At 38.5% G+C, this 26,719-nt stretch overlaps 2 protein-coding genes across 4 annotated transcripts in view; one reads left to right on the forward strand and one right to left on the reverse strand.

Moving 5' to 3' along the window:
• Positions 1-290: 290 nt before the first annotated feature.
• On the reverse strand, positions 291-15,396 carry klhl24b (kelch-like family member 24b). Of its 2 annotated transcripts, none has more exons than XM_056738210.1 (7): positions 15,238-15,396; positions 13,233-14,205; positions 10,754-10,938; positions 8,550-8,668; positions 4,432-4,620; positions 2,688-2,876; positions 291-2,310 (listed from the first exon to the last, which is right to left on the reverse strand). In XM_056738210.1, the coding sequence occupies exons 2-7, from the start codon at positions 14,150-14,152 to the stop codon at positions 2,110-2,112; spliced, it is 1,803 nt and encodes a 600-aa protein (XP_056594188.1). In that variant the 5' UTR covers positions 14,153-14,205; positions 15,238-15,396; the 3' UTR covers positions 291-2,109. The 2 variants fall into 2 exon arrangements, with proteins under 2 accessions (XP_056594188.1, XP_056594189.1); XM_056738211.1 differs by having other exon boundaries at positions 13,233-14,202; positions 15,238-15,394.
• Positions 15,397-17,084: 1,688 nt separating this feature from the next.
• The window catches only part of sh3kbp1 (SH3-domain kinase binding protein 1), a 33,861-nt gene continuing 24,226 nt past the window's right edge, over positions 17,085-26,719 (forward strand). For both annotated transcript variants that reach the window (XM_056738711.1, XM_056738712.1), the window contains exon 1: positions 17,085-17,403. In XM_056738711.1, coding sequence (XP_056594689.1) covers positions 17,400-17,403 — 4 coding nt within the window. In that variant the 5' untranslated portion in view covers positions 17,085-17,399. The remainder of the gene's footprint in view (positions 17,404-26,719) is intronic.

Here is a 26,719-nt window from a genome sequence, read left to right on the forward strand (position 1 = left end):
TTTCTCTTTTCAGTTAGCTGACGGTTTATATTCAAAGCAAGAATACACAAATCAATGTCTCGCAAGAAAAAGGGATTGGAAAATACAGTACATCAAAGGGAACATGATCTAAGACGTTTGTAGTACTTTAACCTCCAACATGTTTTATCAGGACATGACTATTATTAAGACCATCTTAAGTTTGTATGCTTTTCAGCCACAGAGACACTAAGATGCTTCTGGTTGGTGGTTTATCAAAGTCTTTCGAGATTTTGAATATCAGTGTGAGAAAAAAAAAAACATGACACTCATTTGCAAGTCCGTACTAAAAAATATGCTTTATTGAGGAAAACGGGCACGTACATTGCATTAGGCTATTACTCAGAAGCTTGATACATAAAAAACGATGACACAATATAAACTCTTACAACATTGTGCAGGAATTAACAGACAGATCCAAACATCAAACATCTTTGGCTAGTTTGCAAGAGTCTATTATTCTGCCACAAGGCACAAATACGTATTTTCTTAAAATGCACTTGAGTAATATTTAGCACATCCCTCTGCCAAAACTGTCACCACTATAAAGCGCTTAAGCACATCCTTAACAACAGACATTGTTTGACGTACGAGTTAAATCGTTTTTTTGGCATGCACATGTAATTTAATACCCTACAAGGACAGGTTTACAAACAAAAAGCACTCATTCTATGGCTTTTAGCGACTGAAAATTCTCTTATAAGATTGATCAGACTCGATCTCAAAAATGTAAAGAATAAAAGGCATAAGAATAAAAGTTGAGTTGTAGCGTCTGTGTATGCGGGGCTTTGCTTTGGCCCTTTGTTCACCCTGTAATAATTCTCAGAGTATGTGAAGAAAACAGTGTGCCCGATTGTGTTCTGCTGCTGACAAATTATGCTAACCAAATGCAGGCAATATTACGTCACTGGTTTTGGAAACCCAGGTGTACATGACCCACACAAACCCACAATCTTTTGCTGTTATGTCATGTTTTGTACCCTGCTCCCCACACACATATCTTATGTGAAGTTATTGTAAGCCAGAGAAAATACAAGGTTTTCTCGAGGAAGGCGAGAATGTGAAGTGGCCGTTTGGCCAAAACTTACTGATACAGTAAACCTGAAGACGACTTTAACGTATATTTACATTCTGGACACAGATATTTATACATATAGACAAGAAACGTTAAGTGCTCGGTTGGGGCTTTCCGACTTTTACCATGAATAAATAGCTCGAAAAAGTCCATCACGAAAATGATTAACTTACAAACATGCAATATTCAATCAACGCAGGATTCTCATGAAATCAAAAGAAAAATGCATGTAGATTACTTCTAGATTATCTAATTTAATATTTATTTAAGAAATTTCATAACCAAGATGTATGAAATATAATATCACCCAAATACCTTCATGCATACCTTACACAACATTTTTAGAAAAATTAGATTCTCAATGGGCCTTACATCATAAAGTGGTTCCTGCAAAAAGATCCTCCATCTCTCTCACACAAGGCGTGCTGAATGTTCTCACACACATTTGTTATATGTACAAGTCCAACATCAGAACCAACCACTGTCTACTTGCCACAAAAACACACCATTCACACACTCCAAAACAACCCCAGACACCACACAAAATAAAAATACAATAGTACTGTAACGAAAAACGAAAACACAACTGGAGGCAACCGACAAGGAGAGAAGCGGTGAACCAGATCACAGAATCTATGAGATCAGAATCGAGTCAAAACTGATGGAGAACCCAAACGTCATTTCCCTTCAGACATCAGTCTGTGTTCAATCCGTTTGGAGGCATTTGGATATTTTGAGTGTATTCAAATCTGATACTGTTAAAACGATCTCTTATCTCTGTCATGGTGACCGAATGTAAAACATTTACTTTAACCGACCATTGTTGTTTTAATATCTAAATGTGAATGCTTGAACGTGACTATTAAATGGGTTATTGTGATTTAACTGACAGGTCTACTAACTCAAAGCTTGTGAACTGAGAGAATTTGAAACACACAGGTATTATCTTATCTATCATTGCGCTACCTTATCTACAGGCCTGTTTACGTCCCTGTAGTGTGTTGGTTTTTGTAGTGTCATGTATGGAAGAACTTCTCATTGTAGCGGTGGATAGTGACGCAGCCGTGGTAAGAAATGGGCCGGGGCATGGCGGCAACACCTGTGATGATGCCTGTGGACGGGTCGTAACAGAGGATAGTGTCCGACGCCTCTCCGGTTTCACCTCGCCCACCCAGGATATAGATTTTACCGTTACATACCGACATACCGCAACTTTCCTGAAAGACGAGAGAGAGAACAAGTTACACAAAGACAGAAGGCAATTGCAGGCCTCTTCGATTTAAGAATACATTTTATAAATGTCTATTAATATTTAAATTTATTCCAGATCAAATTTATTCCGATAGAAATCTGGAGACAGATGCAGATGCCATAAATCCTCGTGTGATTTAAACTTTAGTTGGTGAACATCTTGTCAAGTACTACACTACCCACAATCCTTTGGGAGCTGGACGTTTTTTTTTTTCATTCCAATAACTTTACACTCAATCATTTTTGATGCCTGGGAAATTAATTTGGAAAACTACATTTGAACCCAAACTTGCTGTAAACCACTGTCGAGGACTTCAAGCCCCTACTTCACGTTGTCTTTTACCTGTTTGCTGAAGGTGTGCACCACGTGCATCCAGTAGTCTCCAACGGGGTCATAGCAGTAGATGGATTTGGTCAGACCTCCAGAAACATAGATGAGATTGTTCAGAGATACAGCCGTGATGCATCGCTTAGCGATGGGAATGTTGGCCCTTAGCAACCAGGCATCAGCTTCAGGGTCATAACACTGGACCTGGGGGAAAACACTCAGTGGGGTTACAAAAGATTACATCTGCGATAAATTAACAAAACTACTAAAAAAAAGTATTCTTGCATAACAGGTATGAAACCTTCAGGCTACAAAACAATTCTAAGAAAGCCAAGTTCCAGGAGCATCAGACATACATCCAGTGAACCCACCTTTCATCTGAGAAATGAGGGTCCAGACAACGCTTATTGATAAATGCTCCATAGTTGACTGGTTTTTAAGATCGGAAAAATTTGAAACCCACCCTGAGGGGTTGTAAACGCACAAAAACAACTCAGCAGTTGAGGTTCCTCATAAAAAGGAAATATAATCGCTTAGACACAAATATCTCTTGCGAGAAGTCTAAACATATTTCTCTCTCTCTCTCTCTCTCTCTCTGGTGGAGAATGTGACAAGGGAGGGGTAGTATTATAGGGGCTCAACACATTTTGGAAATAGCACACACTTGTGCAAAACGCACAACTACACTATCATGAACGTGACCGCAACAACAGGCATAGACAAATGACACAAACCACACCCTCTATCATGTTTTATCCAATCATTATCAAGATGGGCGGAACCATCAGACAATTCTAATGACGAAGCAGGAAGTTCTCCAGTGTTATCTGGAACATAAACTCCCTCAGGATAGAGACGTCCCCTGTAATATCCTAAGCAAACATCACAACAACATCCAAAACACACATAGCCGTTTGCTCAGTAGAATTATGCCTCCAAACTTTAAAACGTTATGGAAATAGCAGGAAGTAGTTTAAAACAAGTTGCCACCTGGAGTGCAAACTGAATCCCAGAAAATGTCTTGAGGGAACCCAATGAAATATCTGAGGCTAAGTGCTTCTCTCCAAAGAGACACCTGGAGAATGTATCAGAGCAGGCCTGACAGATCCAGGTCAGATGGTCATAACTTCGCATCTTCAGTAGGGGGCAGCGGTCAGCCCATTTGATGGATCTCTATTGTTCAGTGTGGGCAAATTGAGAGCGTGACACAAAGGGAAAACTCTTTCTGACCGCAGTGTAATGTGTACAAGCTGCCATCATGTAACAATGGGGAGAATCTAATAGCTGGTGCTTTCAATAGTCACTCAGGAGATCTAAGCCATTGATGTGGGTTCGCACAATAAGCTCTCACAGTCGCCATAGAAATTGTTTTGTAAACTGCACTTTCCTGTCATTTGTCAGCTAGATGTATTTGAACAGTTCGGTCTCGGGACAGTTTGATCTGTTGTTTTGAAGGACCTTTGAACCCGTGTTAGGTTCAGGAGAGTTAATGAACTTGACTTTAACTTTAAGAAAGTTTAACAAACAGTAATATAGTCAGAATAAAGGCAATAAAATTCAATGTTAACTGTCTATCAAATAAAACCATACGACTATGGTTCACTGCAATGTTCAAGAAACCCACAAACCAAAGGATGTCACACTCTCCACCCTAACCTAAAAATAAACATTATGCTTGAACTCCACTATGACACAAACACGCTAAGTGGGCAACTTAAGACGCCCTCTTTCTTAACCATCTGCATCAATATCTACAAACCTTATCTGAGCATGTGTTGTCGTCGGGTCCTCCTCCAATCACAAACAGCTTATTGACACAGCTGGAGACGGCTGGCGAGCTGACGGCTTCCTTCATGGGTGCCACTTCTGTCCAGCGGTTCGAGAACGAGTCGTAGCATTCAACGCTGCTCAGTCGAGATTGACCGTCGTATCCACCTACAGCATACACCTGCAGAGAAACATGACGTGTTGCCATAAACAAAAGGGTCAGTTTGGATCCCATGGTTGAGTGACATAAAAAATGTCTAAACCTGTATGAATTGTTTTCTTCTGCAGAACATATAAGAAGATACTTTGAAGAATGTCAACATTGGACCCCATTGACTTTCATTGTGTGGACTCAAAAACGCAGAGACATTTCTTATAATACGTTTTTTGTTTCACAACTTGGTCATATACAGGTTCTGAACAACATAAGGGTGAATACATGTGGTCAAATTATTATTTTTGGGTGAACAATCCCTTTCATCCAGTGACTGCCTAAAACCATGAATCCTTATTATTGTATATTGTTGCGTAATGTTTATACACTCAAACAGTTTTGAAAAGGCTTTCAATGGTAAACATGACATTTAACGTGTTGATGATACGACTGACAACTGAAATGGAGCATGTAGATCTGGTTAAACAAGATTTACAGTTTAGTCTTTTGTATGCATGTTCACAAATTGATTTTAAAACGGGATCAATGCATTACCTGCAGCTGTCGCTGAATTGCATTACACATAACAATGCGGCAAAAGACAAATCTGTGATTACACCCGTGTTCCTGCGTAAGTGGACTAGACAAACCAAATCCAACAGACGATGATGTACAGTATTTGCAAGAAAAATATAACATTCCGTTTTTAAATATTATTGTCATTTCGATTGGATTTTGTTCGATAGTTGGCGGTATCTAGCGGTGAGGTTGCGAATTGCAACCAATGGCTCATTCCAGCCCTCCCTTTCGAAGCACTAGGTGGCTGACACAGGACTAAGCTGTCATCACATTTTCGCTTCTTTGTCGAAGGAGATATCATATTTACGAAACAAGCATTTTGTCCATAACCGTTAACTGTCTGAGCCCTTTTTGAGCCTACACATGAAAACACATGTTGGAACTAAAATGGCGGTAACTCATGAATTCTTTGGAATACAGACTTACGGTTGGTCTCATTTGAAAAAAGAAAAGTAGCTGATTATTGCTTAAAAATAAAATAAAAAAACACACATAAAAACAAAAAAATTAAAGGTATGTTGTTAGGTTTATTGTAAAAAATTAATTAAAAAAGTTTATGTTTTACTTTGATTAAAAAATATATTTAAAAAATACGGGTCACAAAAGGATAACAAAAAAATCTAAGCACACTCTTTATAAAAAGAATCAATTACTCTCCCTACATAAACTATAAAAAAAAAAACACAAATGAAATCTGTATTCTAGAGTCTTAGACCTTTCCAATGATATATAGTTTGTAATGAATCGATTAGAAATTACATGCACAATATTGACGCAAACTTAGGTGTCCCGTATACGGAACGGGTGACAGTTAACAGGCTGTTGTAACGGCCGAATAATACCGAACATGTTTTTTGTTCTTGCAATTTGGTCATTTATTTAGCCCATTTTATCACATTACATTTATATAAATAATCAGAATATGCTTCTTTGTATTGCTTTTCAATAAAAATAGTAACACAGTTAACGGGCTGCTGTAGAAACAACATGGTGAATTCCATGTAAGGTGACCCGTGGTGAATGTAGATAGAAATATCTCATTCTAAGGTAATAAAAACATACGCTTCTGTTGTAAGGTTTTTGAAGACATAGTTATGTATATTATATTGCATCTCTGTCAAAAGATCCCCCAGAAATTTACACACTTGACATTTAAAGCAATGCTAATATATAGGATAGGTATGAAGAAAAAATTTAAAGAAATGCATAGTTTTTACAAATAGCATTTACTTTACATTATATCATTCCGTTTTTTTAATTTCTTAATTTAAGTTATTACTTTCTTGCAAGGCTGATAGTAGAGACCTCAATTTATTATCATTACCAAGAACTTCAAAACAGGCTGTTATCAATCAATTGATCAGTTTGTTTGATTGGTCTATCAGTACTCAAAACATCTCTGATTTGTATTGCAAGAACATGGCCTCTAGGAAATTCAAAGTGTTGTAACACATCACTCTGTCTTGTTTGCGTAACTTTTCAAGACCTTTACTTCTGTTGATCTCTGTACCTCTCGCTCTCTGAAAACACGTGGAAAACAAAGAACCCTGAGGATCTTGTACCCTCTTTCTTCTGCGTCATGTTTCCACATCGCTCAAAAGAAAGAAGGTAAACAAGTTTCCCGTAATGGAAAACCGAGAAAACCGGTCGTCCCAGTAGTGGTGCACGGGCAAAGAATGGACAACACGGCACTTATACAAAACAAAGCCACGTGCTAGCTGAGGATCTCTTTGTTTGGACGCACATGTTATTGAGAAAATGACCACAAAAGTTCACACAAAACTGAAAACTAAGTGCCGTCTAGCTTTCAAAAAAATTTCAGTGAGTGTAAGTAAAGGCAACCTGTGGTTGAACTGTATTAGATCTCTTTTGCCTGAACTTCGAAGTATTTTTCTTGTGATCAAAAGATTGTAATATCAACAAATGTAAGCTGACAGGATGTTGAGGATGAGAGACATCATTGTTATTTTGTACCACACACACTTATATGCATGTACAACAATCATGAACACACAAACTGTACATCTTAACAGAGCTATGCCTCGATAATCTGATCTGAGCCATCCTGACACGGAGTTAATGTGAGTTTTATCTAATGTGAAGTCAACGTTGGGTCTTCAGTTCATTACATGTGTTTATCATTTACAAGTCGTATTAATAAATCATTTTTTATTAAAACTACATTTATGAAAACATTTTGTGTAAAGTAAACAGTCAGTACTTGAAAACAAAGCCTAAATAGTTTTAGACTCTGTTTGTCCCATTAGATAATTCAAGTTCTTTGTCACTGAAAAGAAAGAAAGAATCAGAGATTTTATCAGAAGCCCAGAGACAATGAGCAGAGACAAAAAATCTGAAAACCAAACCACTAGAGAGGCGTTACACCGACAGTTGGAAATGACTTACAGCGCATGCAAATTAGTTATTGCACAAGACGTTTTTGTTGGCGCTGTTGTTCCATTCAAAACAAGACACCTCATTTATTGACCCGTTCAGTTTGTTCAACGTGCCGACTGATCTAGATGAGAAATAAAAACCCCTGCCAAAAATAAATGAATCCGTGAACGTTAAGAAATTTTGAAACGCGATTGATATTAATGATGAAATATCATTTGAAGGGCGTCGATCTGAACACGTTCCCTGTTGACATCTGATGACTCATGTCAGTCGCGGAAAAAACTGCAAAGTCAACCGGCTTCAAGGAAGAGGTTGAATTACGAATGATGTCATCTTTTAATACTGCACAAAGGAACGAGCAGGAAAAGAAAACATTAAAACAGAGAGAAGCTTTAAAGTGATCCTACAGATTAACTGACCTGGTGCATTTACGCCAGTTATCGGGTGTGGACCGACATAAATGACCTGAACATCAAACATTAATATTTATTAATGAGTTTATAATTGTTTTCTAAATATCTTTGATGGTTTAATGTTCTTAGTAGGTTCTTAGTTGGCAGCACAAACCATGTGTAGTATCATTGCAAGTTATTCATCATTAATGTTTTCTTTTCTTTTTATGTTTATTGACCTTTCAAAGTTTCCTTCATGTTCTTCTGTTTTATACATGTTGAATTTTACTAGATACAATTAAATGATAAATGAAAACGAGGCAAAAGTTTATTTTGGATGCGCACCCCTTGACCTTAATAACAAAATATTTGGGAACACTGTACCCTCCCTTTAAATTGTTTTGTTTTACTATCCTAACATCACACCTAATATGATTATAGGAATTGTATTATTTCGGAAAATGTTCAGCGTCTTTCTCAGCTATGAGTGACCCGATCAGTGGCCCCCTAAGCATCTGTCGAAGACGTTTTGAGACATAAAATGTGATATTTTGATCTGTGTACGAAAGTAAAGGTAAATGGACTGACCTTTCCCAACAAGACAGCCATTTTGTGTCTCCATCGGCCTTTGTTCAACGACGCCACCCTGATCCACATGTTGAGCTGGGAGTTATACATCCACACATCTCTGCTGTTGATTCTCCCCCCTGAAATTGTATCACCAGTTGGTCAGCACCAGCCTTTTACATCCCATAATACACTCACTTTAACGCTCAGCGAACACACACCGTCTCTATCATGCATAGTGAGGTCAAAAGGTCAATGACACGTGACAATTTGGAGGATTTTCCTGTTTGCATATCTCATACAAAAACATTTTTGTTTCTAGTTCTGCACCTATTTAAGCTCAACCAGGATTCTAACGAATCAAATTATGCTATAAAAAGAATAACCGTATATCATACTTGTGTGTCTGTGTGTCTGTGTATCTGTGTGTGGTTGTGTCTGGCTGTCAAAACAAAAGTTAATTCATCTTCAAAAATGTTCCAGTTCATCTTGAAAGACCAGCAGTGCCGTATGAACAGCCTACAACAAAACTACTGAACTAAATCTGTATTTCCTATTATGTACCATATCAGTTATCTCAATCTGAAAGTCAAGATAAGCTTGACTGAATGCATGTTTAACTTTTTACTCTGAAGGCTTGAAATAAGCTTTAAATAAAACACATTCAATAAGCAATCATGTTTTATGGAAGCTCTTTCAATACAGTTTTTAAAAAAAGTAAGGTGGCCCCTTATGAACTTGGTTTAGAAAATGCCCCGTTTATGAACAGACACAATCATAAACAAAACTTAAGATTCTTGAATAAGTTAATCAAAATCATGTGCTTTATTTCATGCTACCAATGCCGTGATATTTTCCACATTTAAGTAAAGAATGAAGAATTGTATCTAAACTTTTGATCGCTACGGTACATTCAACACACTCATGACCTGTTTCCTGACTTAGAAAAGTTTGGCTGGTCCCAGCTCGACTTTACAAATCATACTTGAAAGAAGAAATAAAATATGTGGGGAAGTAGAGAAAGAGTTAAAAAACATTAACTACAGTAACAGGACTCAGTTCTCAGGGAAACACGTGCATGCTTGGCACATGCCGAATGTAAACAGAGATCGCCCCGCCTCCTCCCCCTCGCTCACTCTCTCAGTGTTTTTCCTCTCTCAGATAGCAGGCAGCCCGTCTCTTTTACTCATGTCTTTACTCGAGCTGCCCTGTTATTCGTGGAGCCCTGCTGTGTCTAACAAGCCCTGCGGATTAAACCCCATGAGAGTTAAACAACGAACTGGGTCATCAACGAAATTTAAGGAGAAATTAAAGAGGAGGGAAACTGATTGACCGTGGGGGGGAGACTCCGATATCAAACATGTATTATACCTCCCAATCATCCATCATGAAATAAATGATAGGGATGAACCGAAATGAAAATTCTTGGCCGAATTTGATGTGAAACACTTGGCCGAATAATACCGAACATGTTTTTTGTTCTTGCAATTTGGTCATTTATTTAGCCCATTTTATCACATTACATTTATTTAAATAATCAGAATATGCTTCTTTGTATTGCTTTTCAATAAAAATAGTAACACAACTATTCAATTTAAAATATTTATTTAAAAACTGAACATTTTATCAGCAGACAATCAGAAAACTGAAGCACAATATAAGTTAAAAATAAATTACGAAATATTTGGTCATCTTTAAATGGCCCTTCCAAGATCTTTTTAATTTTTGTTTCGATAAAAGTAAGATGTATCTTACAGCTCCAGATATCCACATACAGCAAAGCTGATTTTATCCTGCATTGTTGTTTGGGATTTCTGCCTCCGCTCGCAACATCATAATCACCTCACTACTAGAGAAAGCTCCTGATTGGTTAATGCGATGCTTATCGCCAAAGTTCATATTTTTCAACTCACGTGAACGCTCAATTCGCGCGAGCCGCCTCATTCGCGCAAATCGCGCCGCAAGTCTATCGCGTCTTTGCATTGACTTAACATGTAAATCACTCGCGCTTAACGCTTCATTCGCGTTTGGTCTGAAAACACAGAGTAACGTTACGTTGGCTGCGTCAAAGTTTGGTAAAAATTATTCGCCTATTTCACAAATTTGGCCGAATACCGAACATGCCCTTATTTGCAAATGCGGTCGAATATTTTCGATGGCCGAACATTCGTGCATCCCTAATAAATAAAAATAAAATAATAGAATAGAATAGAATAGATGCTTACCTGAGACCAGAATGTCATTCCTGAGCGCGCACACGGCATACTCTGATTTGGTGAATTCTGGTAGTTTGGCTAAGGATTTCCATTCACCGGTCACAGGATCATAACATTCGGTGTAGGGCAGGTTGAAACCCCCCATTCTTTCGCAACCCCCAACCACAACGATAACTTCTGAAAATCCAGTAGACCTGCAGGGACACATGATCAGATTTTTTTACAGTTTTACTCAAAAGTAATTGTAAAACAAAGGGATCATATTTGGTGAACCACACAACAAGCTGAGGGCCCCTGTCATATTTGATTATGTATTAATTGCATATTTTTCATTTGCTATTCTTTCTAGTAGGCGTAAAGACAAAAGGTACGCAATCACATGCAAAATCTGTGAACACGGTCAACTAGAGCCTGAAGCACAGCACACATTCTACAGTCCAAAGGCAAACACATTTCAACCAGAAGTAACTCCCCCTCCCATCCTTTTTTCTGTGAAATCACTCGCACAGAAGACTGCGACTCTGTGTAAATGATCAGGGGTTTACAGAGTGTACGAGTCAGGACGCTAAAGTTAGAGCTGAACTTAGAATGCCCTCCCGCTGGGGAAAAGAAATGAGCAGCGCTACGGTCAATTCCTCGGCCTGTTCATGCAAACATCCGATGGGTCTTTCATGTTTGTGTAATTGTTCTCTGTGCACTGCATTTTAATTCTTTTATATTTTTGTTTTTAATCTCTGATTCGCTTTTATCATGCATGTTTGTGTTCAGAATCAGTATAGACCATTTTGCAAGAAACAAGATGTAAACAACATCGGTCCAGAATGTTTTTTACTTGACATATAATGTATAATTACCAGGACAGCTCACCCAAAAACACAAAGTCAGTCATCATTTACTCACTCGAGTTGTTTCAAATGTGTATAAACTTCTGATGAACAGATATATTTGGAAGAATGCTTGAATCAAACAGTTTTTGGCCAGTATTGACTACCATCAATCAAAAGTGCCTCAGAACTGTTTGCTTGTTTGATAACAAGAATTCTTCCAAAAATCTTGCTCTGTGTTCAAAGAAATTTATATTTATACAGATTTGGAACAACTTGAGGTCGAATAAATAAACACAGAATTTCCATTTTTGGATGCACTGTTCTTTTAAGACTTGAACGTGTTGTTTTTACCATTTTGAGTCCGTTTTAAATGTTCTGTTGGTTGTATGTTGTTCCAATGTTTGTGTGGTGTTAAAAAATTGAAACAGGAAGTGTTTCTGAACCAGTATTGTTTACATCTTGCAAAATTATATATAGTTTTAGTTCGCCTTATAACTCAACTTCACATGTCATGGCACAAAATACACTTTCACAAACTTCTCGATATAAAAACACTGTAGATAAATCTGTTGAATTCCCAGCAAAACACTATCAATTAAGTGCTATAAACGCATCATTAACTTGAATTAATTAAATAATATTGCTGTAATAGCATGTGTTTTTTACAATGTTTCACACAAATAGCCGCCTTATACTGTGTGGTGTCATTAATAAAAAAATGTGCCGCCCCAAAAGGCAAACGCAAAATCCGATTGGTCGTTTCTCATGTTGCTCACACCTATTTTCATCCAATTAATCAGCTCTTTATGATAGAAATTACAAAATGAGACGATCTCCTAATTTTGGCATATTATTTTTTTATCGTAATAGTTCTAGCTAACACCGAATTGCTACACCCGTACTGTAATGAGGATAATCAATTGAGAGCAGTCCATCTATCCCATAATTCAAATGAAGAAGAACCATCCCAAATCTGCCTGGAAACAGAGGAAGTAAAACAGTAGCTCTCTGCCAAGTGTAAACAGACACCCTTCTGAAGTTTAAACTATCACAGTTGGCAGATATTTGAGTGAATCGCATTCAGACAGGTTCCAGGCCAACAGACGTTAAATTCAGAGCATAACGCAACCGTTCTGTTTCCTCTTTTCCTTCTCACCCGCATTTCTCCAAACATAACAACAACAGAGCGCATACAGGCAGGGTCAATGGGAGCGTGTTCGGAAACTCAGGTGTTTATGTGTTAGGAAGAATGTGCACGGGCAAGCCCTGCCGAGACGTTTTTCCGCAGTGTATAATAACTCAGAAGCCCTGAATAAACGCCTCATGGCTGTGTCTCTCTGTGCTCGTAATGTCATTTGGATTACTCTGGAGATTTGGTTTGAAACAGAAGCCTGCAAGTTACTCCAGACTCGCTCGCTTTCCTTTTCTGAAGAGAACCTCAAAGACTACACTATAAAAATCTTAGTGACTGTTTGTCTAAAAAACATCAAAGAATTCATGACAGACTCTTCACATATCTCAGTGAACTTCACATTTCTCTTCAAACCGATTGGTACATTTGGTGCATGTTAAGATGGACACGTAGATTAGGAGGTGATTGCATTAGTGTACATTATTAGGTCATAAATTTAAAAGCACACAAAGGTTACACTTTGTCATACCTGCGTGGACGAGTCCTCGGTGACATCATCTCATTCCCCAACACGTGGTAGCGTCTGGCTTCGTGGAGAAGCTGATAGCACTCTGGGGCATTTTGGATCAGCTGGTCACCTTCCACCGTCTGCACAAAATAATTCGGATGCAGCAGAGGCAGACGGACATGGTTGAGAAGGTCCTTCAGCATAATTCGGCGGTGGTCCATGTCAAAGTATACCCAACGTATCACGGCCTCAAATACCATTTCCTCCTTTCCGATCACAAGCTCATCACTGGCGATGTACTCTTCCAATTCTTCCTTACGCAAGTCCAAGAATTCCTCATGCTGGGCCACGTCGGCGAAGCACTGCAGCGCGTAAGAGCGGCAACGGCTGGCGAGCAGCTTGAGGGAGTGCGCGTCTGCGAAACGCTGGATGCCCAAGCAGTTGCAAGGGTCAAGCTGGTCCTCCAAGAACTTGGCGCAGGCATCGCGCAAGGTGCCGATCTGGAAGAGGCTGGAGGTCTCGAAGAGAAACTGAACGTTCTCGGTGGTAATGCGGGCACGTCCGGTGTAGACGTACTGCAGGAAGGTGTCCATGGCTTCGGCACGGATGCCGTTGATCTCAACCAGCATCTCATGGCTCTCCCGGTGGTCGTTGCAGAACATGGCGCGGAAGTAGCTGCTGCAGGCGGACAGCACGGGGCGGTGACATGGGAACTCACGACCTTCCACACTGATCACCACGTCGGTGAATACACGCCCGTCACGGAACTCATTGAACATCTGTAGGACGCTCTCGGAGTGGCACGGGCCGGAGGAGAAATCGAACACATCGTGACTGCTAAGAATCCTGTTGTCCACATCCAGAACCTTTCGCTTGACTGCTGGTGACTCACGGACTTCAGAGTCCTCCCGGTTCAGTCTTCTGCCCAGAATAAGTACCATTGCTGTCAAACCAGTGAGGCACGAGCCCCTACGGACAATATGAAAAGATGCTGCTGGAAATGAAAACAAAAAGATAAATTTCATCAGGAAATTCATGAACGGGTTACACGCACGCACCATGAGTCATATTTATGAGTCATTACTTCTCCAACTTGTGTGTTGTGAATTGTGACAAAACATGAAGATGCCGTTTTACCTAGAAATAAGCTTACAATAACAATCGTAACCTGTAGCTCTACATGCTTTTCTTAAATGGATATGTCAACAAACTAAATGTTGCCACGTTGGCCAATTTGTCAAATGCAACAGAAATGTAATTGAATTGATGTACATATTTAGAAATGTAGTTTCTGCCAGATGCATAAAAATTCACAAATCATTCCAGCAGATCAATTTCATGCTGACACTGTCATGACAACCTGGCAACCCTTTGTTTCCCTCATTGTCCTCTTTTGGCTCAGGTAAATATACCTTTAGCATAAACATGCTGGTTTGAGTGCTGCCCTCTAGCGGTCACTTCCGTATTCAACGACAGAATCAAAACAAAGAACTTTTGAAGCGTCAACAACATCGACTTTAAAGATTGACTTGCCACCACGTGTTAACTGACTTTGTCATAGCAAAACCACACGTTATGTACAAAATTATTAAACAATAGCAATTTTATACCACGAGTTTACGTTAAGTGTACTGCAAAGTAACAAACAATCGTGTTTTCGTTATGTAGAGCCATATTCTGTAGCCACGCTGTCAAAATCAGATTATCTGTGTATGAGGAACTATAATACAAGCATAATATACTTTAATAATAAATAATTTAACAAATGTCAAAATACTGCATTGTGGTCTGGGACTTGATTTAAAATCTATAACTATTAATTAACAAACACAAATCTATACTTTTTTAACAATAGGTAAATTTAAAAAAAAAGTAAATTATAATATAACCTTCAGTGATATAAAAAAGAAATTGTATATGTGCTATAAAAATACAATAGAAAATTAAACAGACAAATCTAAAAAAATAAAACCTGCCCTGCAAAACACAACAAACTTTTGTAATATTTTCACAAGCATAATCTCACCTGTTTTGAAAAGACGTTCTTGTGAAAGTTTTATGAATATATAAATCTTAAAAGAAAACCAGGCTAGAAAGTCTCCACGTCTACCCTTCGGCTGTCATCTCTCTGTTCCCAAAAAGATCTGCTGGAAAAAGCGGTCCGCTGGGCGCTTTATTGCCATCATCGCATCCTAAAAACACGAACGGGAATCAGCTGATTGCGCAGTGGATTGTGGGAGCTGTAGTTATTAGTGCGGATGATTCCATCGCACTAGAGGTGCAGGAAACTACAAATACCAGTTTTCATAGACACACATGGCCAGGGTTTGTTTGTAAACGTTTCAAGTCACAGAAGGGGTGGATGTGAATCACACGAACAAAAGATTCTCTTATTTCCTTTTCTAAGGAAGAGTAGGTCAAATTAATGTAGTGTGAAGCTATCTAAAACCTTTGGATTTACATTTTGACTTGTGTGAATACTGGAACAAATGTATAACGTTTACGTGTTAAAGATGGAATGCAATCTTCATTTTGCAGTTATCATTTTGTGAGGATATTGTGAAACTGAGGATCATTTCGTTTTTTAATTGTTTACAAACCATACCTGTTAAATTCCCAATAATGGGGTCAAGGTTCAGCTTTCAACTTGTGCCAGTTGTAAAACAAAGGCCTTTCAGTTTTTCAGTAACGTTAATCCTTCCTGTCTCAGTCCTTTCAGGCCCCAGTGCATAATTTAAACATTGACGTCTGGCTTCTTTGGAAAGAAGGTGAAGCTACTTACTAAATGTAGGTTTTGCGAATTCTTGCAGTGGAAACGTTTTCTATCTACATCATTAAAAAGAAAAACAACCACATTTTAAAAGACCCCAAAATCATCTCTAGTCTATTCCATTGAGTCTCTAAAGATCAACTAATAATATAGACATTGTTCACACTTTATTACAGACAGTTTCAGGTGGAACAACATAAACAAACATTATGTGTCACAAACTTAACTTCCAGTAGACATTCACAAAGAATAAACGACTACTGAGTAGTTTTAATGTAATTTAATACGATACACAATAAAATATGAATCTAAATAAAATATGTTTTTATCCAAAGAAATCTAGCTTCATTAATTAGTGCATTTACGTAAACATAGCCCTGAAAGGAATACATTCCACAAATGTTGTTAGATCCCTGGCCTGAAGTTCTACAAGATTATAATAAGTACAATTGCTAAATTAATACACACACCCCCTTGTGGCAAAAGTACGCTAAACATGTCTTTATGTTTTAAATTTATATATTTATTAAAGAGGCGTAAACAAACATGATTTAAAAGGTGCACCGGTCGTACCCTAAACTGGCCAGGGGGAGGCAGCATTGACTATTGAAACGGTGCAAGAGAGAATTTGCAAGCAAAACTAGTTACCAAAATAAGATTTGCATTTACTTTTGTTGAAGCAAATGTGATTCAGAGCGATTTTGTTGAGTGCTTTGTACAAATATTTAAATTTTATTCCTTATGTGTTGTCATACACATCATCTATAATGACCAGTTTAACATGTCTAGTTTATAGTTCTTCCACACTACGTTTACGTATTAAAACATCGTGACACATTTTCTACATTTCTACAAAGGTTCTTAAAAGTAACCCAAACGTGATATAACACCGTGGTTAACATCTATGTTTGATTGTTATAAAATGTTTTGATTAAACTATAACCTAAAGGCGGTTTATAGACCTATAAATGCGTTTTTAAATATAAAGAAGTGATTTACACGCTCCACTTATTTAAATAACGGGCGATAGAAAATGAGCGATTATTACAGAGCATCCATCTACTTCTCGCGAGATCTCTCAGTTCTAGAGCGCAGTGACGGCAGGCTGGAGTTTCGAAAGCGACGGAGGCGAGACTGCGAGACGATATACGGTCGGGGCAACATCCACATCACCTATTCCTCATTTGCATTAATGTCTTTGCCCCTGTTGCCATTTTAATGAGGGGCAGATGCATATATAATTTAAGAAATATGCTTAGAAGCCGCGTTCCGCCTTTCTGAATGATTGTTGGCAGTATTTCCGATCAGGACTGAGTCCGCGGGGTCGCATCTCCTGAAAGTAGCGGATTTTTTATCTTTCTCTCTTCATTGAAAATATCGCTCTCCTAGACAAACACGTCGCGCAAACAAGTTCATAAATGGGTAAGTACAACCGATTCGTTGAAAGACGGTTCATTTGAACCCAGATATTGGATGAAAATATCTATCGGTGTGACACAAAACATTTTGGATAACTATGATAGAATCATGAAAGGTGTTAACGCCCGTAGCGCTCGTGTTTAATGTCAGTTGTATTACACCGTAACTGGATCATAAAGAAAAGACGATCATTTCAAGATGTGGACACGTTTACATGTTTTTTTCATCCACTTTGCTGCCTCGAGCCAATGAAGAGTTAAAAGTGTGAATTTCATTTCACGCGGAGGTTTCCTGCTCTCCTCCAGCTGCCCGTTACACAGATGTGGCGACATTGTTTCATTAGGAAGCGGTCGGAACGCGCTTTTACGTATTTCTTTCGGTTGTGACGTAACAGCGCGTCGCGTTCAGCCTGGTGTACATGCATCACTGTTTGGATTTGTTAGCAGTCCTGAACACCACATGCTGTGAGGTGCAGGTATTCCAGTAAACATTAAAAGTGTCAGTGTGACATTGCTTTAGATTCTTTAGTCAGAAATATAAATATGTTTTTGGCTTGTATTTTAAACAAAATGCCTCCCCTGACGCTCAACTCGATTACTGGACAGTTGCAACTGTTTTTGGCATCCAAGTTAAAAAATAAAGTAGCTGATGTGTATTGATTTAGGTTTGACGTATGACGTGAGCGTGCATGAAATGCTTTCAGGGAACGCGACATACAATATGTGACCCTGGACGACAAAACCAGTCTTAAGGGTCAATTTTGTGGATTTGAGATTTCATCATCATCTGAAAACTGAAGAAATAAGCTTTCTATTGATATATGGCTTGTTAGGATAGGACACTATCTGGCGGAACAACAACTGTTTACAAAGATGGAATCTGAGGGTGAAAAAAAGATAAATATTGAAAAAATCGCCTTTGAAATTGTTCATCTGAGGCACTTTAGGTGGCCATTAACTCACAAAAATAAAGCTTTATACATTTACGGTAGGAATATCTTCATGGAACATGATCTTTACTTGATATCCTAATGATATTTGGCAAAAAGAAAAATCTGAAATTTTTACCCCTACATTGTATTTTTGGCGATTACCAAAAATGTTCCCGTGCTACTTAAGACTTGTACTTGTGCTTGTCCAGGCCAGGGTCACATATTTGAAACACACCTTTGTGAAATTGTGTAGATTTTGTATGACAGAAGATGAGTGAATATTAATGCATTTGGCATTTGGCAGATGCTTATCCAGAAGCATTCAAGATGTTCATTTTACTGTCTGTTCTCCAGGAATTCGAACCCATGACCTTTGTGCTGCCAGACTATAGTAATTTGCTAGAGCTGCAGAGGCCAAATGAGCATATTTCAAACTCTGTGGCTAATTATTGTAGACTGGAGGAAAATCGTTCATGATTTGTATCCTTACAAGATTTCCATATTAAAAGTAACATCTGGCTTTGCTCTGATAAAACAGATGCTTCGGTTATATGCTCTCAACCGCGATGAGCTTATCAACAAGAGGTTTGGGTTCGTCTTTGACAAAACACGTCAGTCCATACGTCTCACAGATCTTCTCGCGAAAGTCATCAAAGCCTTCAGATCGACAGGGTTACGTGGTGAAAATGTAATCGGCACGGTGAAGCATACCACCATCACATTCTGTACCAGTGCTTACATTCTTTAGTGAGGAAGGCCATCGGTGTTTAGACCATTGGAAGGTGTTTAGGAACAAGTTTACAAATTTTACTGCTGAAACATACAACAGTTACAGATATTAATGGTTTTGAGCCAGCTGTGTGTACAAACACACATTATATATGCGATAAAAGGACTAAAACCTTTCAAGTTATTCGCTTTGATAAACACATGTCTTATGAACCAGCAATTTCTCAAAAGACACTCCTAGCTACACAAACATCTGTAATAATTGAGTTATTTTTTTAAGTGATTAAATAATGAAATCTTCTTAATAGGCCAAGCTTACATATAAATACTTCAGACAAGAGGATTCACATGATTCACCCGTGATTTCTGGTTCAGCGATGACCTGCTCGACTGACTGCATTCTTTTACTTCCATGCAACGTTTCATCAGTTTCGAATTGAATACGCGCTTTTAGTAGAAGACCGATGAATTCTCATACCGCATTTAAGGTTTTTAAGTTTTACCACCAAGTGATGTGTTATAAAGTTGTGGATTCAGGTGTAACAGTCTGTTTTGTATCATGCTGTGTCATTCTCCTTCATTGCATTTTAGCAGAGAATAGGGAAGTAGGCATGTTTGCCTTTACTTTGTAGAGTTCCCCATATCTTAAGGTATTTGCAGTGTAGTTTCTGTATCGTAGTTTTGTGATAGTTGGAAACAGGAAACAAAAAAACACAGTTTTATTACTGCATGCATATCACAAGACTTTGAGTAATGGGAACGCACCTGTGTGTTTTATTTAAATATCCAAAGAGCTTAATAATATCGAAGATATTTATTTTTTTAAATAATTTTGTGTTCTAAAAGGGATAGTTCACCCAAAACTGAAATCATTTAACCACCCTCTTGTCATATCAAACATGTATGTCTTTGTTTCTTCTGCAGAACACAAAAGAAGATATATAAAAAATTGGTAACCAAACCAGTACCCATTGGCTTGGTTTTGTGTCAACACAATAGAAGTGAATGGGTACACCGCAATTGTTCTGGAACCAATATTCTTCAAAATATCTTCTTTTGTGTTCTGCAGAAGAAAGAAAGTCATACAAGTTTGAAATGACAAGAGGGTAATTAAACTATCATGAACTATATCATTTGAAGGGAAATGCACAGTGAAAGTCTAAAATCCAATAAGACTTCTGAGGTTTAAATGTATCGCGAGGCAGAACAAGGTTTCCTCATAAAACTTGTTTCTTAAAAGAGAAAAGAGATGTGTGTTGTAGAGTAATCGCTGATTTCTTAAGCAGGAGATTGCTTCATTCAAGATTTAAAGGTTTTGACTGACTACAAGTGTTAGTCACTTCATGCAGTACTGGAGAGGTTTTGATGAATAATGTACATCTATTTTATGAACATCATATCCCCATGTTTCAAAAATCTCATCCACTGGCAGTTTAAAAAGTTAGTTTGTGCAATAAATGTCACTTCAGTACACCAAGTCAAAAACACTTTTTTAATAATGCAAAGTTTGTGGAGCAGCGATGAAACATTTGAACAAATTGATCTCTGCAGCAGGGCGTTCTCATGCCTTCAGTATAGCATACAAACACCATGGTTTATTAAGATGTCTTAGAAACCGCATGAAGCGAAGCATCCTTGGACACTGAGCTCATTTTAACAAACCATATGTTTTACTTGTGTAAAAAGAATAATGTCAGTATACAGCATCTCTGAATTTAGTGGTTTGGATGAAATAGTAAGAGATAAATTAAGAGATTCGGTGAGCCGCATGTGGTCATTCATATAAGATGATCTTCCCTTTCTCTTCTGCGTGGAACTGCAAAGGTTCAAGAAGATCAGGCAGGTTGAATAACTAATTCATGATACTGTGTTTGTATTTGTTTATCAACAGGCTTATCTTGCATTTGATCTATTTTGTATGATCTGCTTTGGGGTTACTTCTGGTCTGGTTCCCAAACGGAGTTGGATGGTGCATTCGCGAGTCTGGTTTAACTCTGAGTGACTCTGGAGTCATATTCATGGTCTTACACCAGCATGTGACATGGCTTTTAGGGAAGGTGTCGGAGAGGCAAACGTAGACGTGAAGCGACATTTACTAACGTGTTTACTTCTTTTATACGTGTCTGCGGGTGTTTCAAAAAATGAAGGGCAGAATGGTGTCATTGAAAATGAAATGGGGTCCATTTCTACTTTATGTTAACCTCATACAATCTTCTTTACATTGAAGTAGATATTTCGCCCAACATTTTAATTGCCCAGTTTGTAGGATTTGGAGGTTCACAAGGGCTCCCATATGCAATGAGACCGTTACAGTTGACTGTGTGCCTTAATAGTTATTTCCCTGGTCAGGTGAGGTGGAAAGTCATCTATTTCGCCCGCACACATTAAATCAGCTGATTCGTGCATAGGCATGTCACTGTTACTTCCTGTGTTGCCGTGACGACTGAGCTGATTTAAGCTCAGATGGAAGGACAGTGTCTCTCTCCTATCCAGGCCACAGCTCAGAATATATAGAGGAAGGCATGATCTGAAATGGGGCTATCGTGATCACAGTCGTGTTGTGAATGTAGTTGGCTCTTGGTAGATTCTGCTGTGTTTTGCAGTGTACTGATGAGGGTGTGTGCGCGTAATTGAACAGAAAGGCTGTGCAGGAGTTTTATGCTATCATATTTATACTATGCTTCATAGTTCATAGATGGAAGACCTTTACATTTTGAGGCGGAACTCCATCCCTCCTTTAAATTCATCTTCTGGACTCGGTCCCCCTGCGTCCCCCATTTCCAACCTTTATAATAGGTGCATGAAATGGTTTGGCTGGAAGGACATTTGCTGTGTTTTTATTTCTCTGAATGTGAAACACACAATAGAGGAATCCAGTATGGCCCCGGGATATTTTGAGAAAATAAAATCTTCGTTCGCAGATTGGATTCTTCGATAGGAGGAAAAAATTCTGTTAAAAACATTTGCATCCATTGATTTCTTGATATATTTAGACTATTTTCTATTATATATATTTTTATTATACTGTACTATTGCAAATACACCTTTGTGTTGCTCAATGGTAGAACATTGACATTAAAGTGATATTTCGCTCAAAAATGAAAGTTCTCTCATCATTTACTCACTGCTGTTATTTCAAACCTGTATGGCTTCCTTTTTCCAAAAAACACAAATGGAGATAATTTGAAGAATGTTGTTAACCGCCACCCATTCACTTACATTGGTTTTGTGCGCATACAATAGAAGTGAATGGGTGCTGGTGCTGTTCGATAACCAACTTTCTTCAAACTAACTTCTTATGTGTTCTGTGAAATAAGTTACAGGATTGAAATGACAAGAGGTTAATTAAATGATGACAGAATTTTCATTTTTGGGTAAACTACCCCTTTAATTTCCTTCGTTCAGTACCCATTTGTACAAATCTGTTTATGTATAAGTTACACATCTATCCCAGGGCAATACATATGTTTTTTTTCTTCTTTAAAGTCGCCTGTGACTATAATGAGAGGTACAAGAAAAACTGGATGTAAATTCCATGTCTTTCTTCTTTTAACCCAGAATCAAAGCAGCACAAATTGAACTTAGGCTCTTTTGAGCTGCAGTACAGAATCAATTGTAACAAATAAAAACAAAGTTTAGCACCTCAGCTTTTCTCACTGATAAGAGCGCAAGCATGTGTTGCATGGGTCTATGACACCTAATGCTTCTCCGGTTAAACATGAGCCGGAACTTTATACCAGGTCTCGCTGTATTACAGTACACTACACTGCGAAAGTAATTATAATTTTAATTAATGTCAGTCTATTTAATGGTGTCTACAGTAATACAGTACATTTGATTAACCTTTTAAAGATTTCAACCACAGGGACCATATAAATGGTATCAATTAAAACTGCATGTAGTCACAAGTTCACCATAAACCAGGAAACAAAGGGTTGGCCGATGTTTACCAAATTAGCATTGGGCGGTAGCGACACTTATACATTGCGATGGACGATGACATCGCCCTGCGCCGTTTTAAAGTGAGGAGACACATCTTTATACAGCGCGAGCTGGGCAGTTATCAATTCAGGCATCAGTACAGCGCGAGCTTCACAGTTATAAAGTGATGCTTGGTTGTATTCAAATTCTGATGTTAAATTCATTAAAGGTGTTTTACAGTAAGGCGCGTCTCCTTTATACAACGCAAACGTGACGAAAATTAAACATTTGTTGGAATCACGATGCCAACTCAACGTCTGTCTCATGTCTGTCAGGCATCGTCTATCGGCCCAACCCTAGAAACAAAGTGGGATTTTAGTTCAAGTCCTTCACATCTTTTGCACGTACAAAGCTTGAACGTTGATTTTCTTCGGAATCAAAGTTAGGAACAACGTTTATATACATTCAGGCCTTCGTTTCTTCACTTATTAGTTATTTTACATTACCATTGCAAGTGCCATTCATTTAGCCAAAAAATGCACATAAAATATACTAATGTAGAAATAATGCACTGTTTTCTAAACTTACACTGAAATTCGGTTCAGGAGATGTATGCAGTGCAAAATGGGTGCGGTGGTTATATAACATAATGGTAATGGATGGGCCATACATTAAATCAGCATCTATTATAGATTTTGTGTTTTGATGTTTACTGCATAAACTCGGGTGCTGTGCTGCTGAAAATGTCATTGTAGATTTTCACTGAGGTCGTCTAACCAGGACAAACACTTGACTCACAGATCAGCTGATTCCAGACACACAGTCTTATAGAGCGATTTAAGAATAGCGGTATTTACAGTTCCTCAAGAAGATCAACAGCACACAATGACGCCAGTTTTAAATAATAGCTCTAATCTTTAAAGCACACAGGTGGAGTAGTGAGAGATACGCTTGAGAGGTTTGTAAGAACATGGGAAATCAAAATACATCAATATCAGATGGTTGGCCAGGACAATACAAACACTCTTTTAGCATCAAATACTACAATACATAGTATTGGCTGTGTGTTCTGGATGGTTTCTAGGTTATCGTTCGAAGAATCCATGTGTTATATTCTGGCTGCTGATTCCTCCGTCAGTGTTGTTTTATGGGACAAATGTCGTCGTGTGCATTATTATCATCTCCAAGGTCAAAATCCCAAATCTGATTGCTTATAAAAGTATTACCCCTCCTCTACAAATCTCATTTATGTTCAGTTTGACGCAAAAGTTTAATGCTTTAGAGGAAAAGGGTCGTAGCACGGACCACTGAAAGGAGAACATCAACAACAAACAGGAAGCACAGGGTTACGTTGTTGTTTTGTCTTTTTGACTGTCTGACTTTGCAGTTCTTGTCTGTGTTTGTATGTGGGCCTGTTGAGAAAAGGTCACACTGAAAAGTTAAACAGGATGAAACTGCGTGGCAGATATTAAAGTACTCTTGGTGCAGGGCTGTATGTATGTGGGGATGAGGAGGAGGGATTTTTGGAAGATGTTTTACCATAAACATGGCAGCTGCGATTTATGTCACATTTTTCTCTGTAATCCAGACCTCAAACAGCTGGAAGACAAGAGAGAGAGAGAGAGAGACAGAGAGGGAGAAAGAGAGAGTGAAGACACGGCCAATCGCAAACAGGATACTGAGATGGACAGTCTTAAAGTTCATCGGTTATGATGTCCTCAAGGCCAAGAAAAACATTTCTAGGAGAGTATGAAAGTGCCAACATGGTCTTCAGGCTTGTGGGAAGGTTGAAAAAAATACTAGACAAAATAGACACAATCCACAAATACACACAATGTCTACTGCGGTCTATTAATCACATATGATCCTAAAGGGAAAGTTCACCCAAAAATGAAAATTCATTCATTATTTACTCTCTCTCTTGTCATTTCAAACAAAACCTGTGTGACTTTCTTACGTTTGCGGAACACAAAAGAAGATATTTTGAAGAAACAGAGTCGGTACCCATTCACCTCTATTGTATGGACACAAAATCAATGCAAGTGAATGGGTACCATCGCTGTTTGGTTAAACAGAACAAAGAAAGTCATACAGGTTTGAAATGACAAGAAGGCGAGTAAATGATGACCGAATTTTTATTTTTGGGTTAACATTTCCTTTAGGATTATATGTGATGTATAGACCGCAGTAGACATTGTGTATTTGTGGATTGTGTGTATTTTGGCTAGTATCTGTTCAGTGCACAAAAGTCTGCCGCTTCCTTTTGGTCCCGATCAGCCTTTTAGAACGATGAATGAATCTCTGTATAACAATAACGTCTGCAGCGTTTCTGTATTTATATTGTGTGTGCCTGTAGGTGTTGTGTGTGTAGGTAGGTATGTGTTGATATGTTGTACCAGATGTTTGGACGTCTTCAGTACCTTTGTATTTGTTATGGCTCCGGGCTGACCAATTTTTATATTCTACTACCTCATGATTCTCTCCCAGCACGACTCCTAACTTTCCAGAGATTGTGGGGTCATCTGAGGAACCTTACTCTGTCTGTGGAATGTGATTTCATGCCTAAACTGCATTATCATCCCCAGAGACGTATCTGATGAACTTGCATCTATGCCCCTGAGCAGAGAGCGGTACGGTAATGCCTCTATGTGGCGGTATCCACGGAGATGGTTCTGAGCTGAGGTCGGGTTGCACTGAAATGATGGAACGCTTTTTGCTCCGATCTGTTGATGCACTCGCTTCTAGTCAACATCGAGAGTTGCCGTATTGAAAAAGGATGTTTGCTGCGTCCAACTGTATGTGTTTTTGCGGGTGTGCATTCGTGCAGGGCGTGGGCGCGATCTCACCCTGCATGTGTGGCATGGTTTGATGATTCATAGAGACATCAGTGCAATGTTCTAGCTCACATCCTCATGGTTACCACCCTTGAGGATTTATGACCTCATGCAAACTATCAGATTCAAACCCACATGGTCACAAAGCTGGTAATATTCAGGAGTGTATTTCCCTGACCGCAGTAGCACCTGAAGTGCAAAGAGAATCCCTTTGATGTTCTAGGATCTGTATTTAAAACAACATCTCGTAGCTAAGTGTATCGCTTCAGTTTCCTAGTTCTTTGGCATAATCTCACTATACGCCTCTGTGTCACATAGAGGAACTCTCTCTTCTGCAGAGGGGATATCTGATGCTTGCTCTCCTATTGCTTTTTTGAAGTGATGAAAGAAAATAAGTAAAACAACTGCAATTCAGATGCATTTTCAATGTATTCTGTAATAAAAGCGGCCCAAGTTCTTTTCATTCTGGATAGGTACCAAGTACCCAAGTAAACCACTTTTAGCATCCTATGATCACGCTGATGATTTGTGGATGACCGAGAACCACTAAGAATATCACAGAGGCAAAAACCCTTAGAAACCACATAGCATCGGCATGGAAACCACCTACTGCTTCCTAGCGTCATAGTGACATCTTTTTCATGGGCGAGCAACAATAACATTTACTTCTAGGCATTGTTACAGAGCAAAGGAGGTACAAAAATGAACTCTGAAGCTATTACGAAGTTTTTACAGTTGCATTAAACACAGCCACAATTTTGAAAATAACAGGTTAAACAAATGTAAATAAAACTTGTGTTTTAAATTAAAAGGTACCTGGTAAAAATGGTTTCGCAGTTGAGTTGTTTTACTGTATTTTTGTTAAGTTGACAACACTCAAAAAATGTAACTGTCGCTGCTGTTA

The sequence above is a fragment of the Triplophysa dalaica genome, chromosome 23 (assembly GCF_015846415.1).
Source record: "Triplophysa dalaica isolate WHDGS20190420 chromosome 23, ASM1584641v1, whole genome shotgun sequence".
NCBI classification, from domain to species: domain Eukaryota; kingdom Metazoa; phylum Chordata; class Actinopteri; order Cypriniformes; family Nemacheilidae; genus Triplophysa; species Triplophysa dalaica.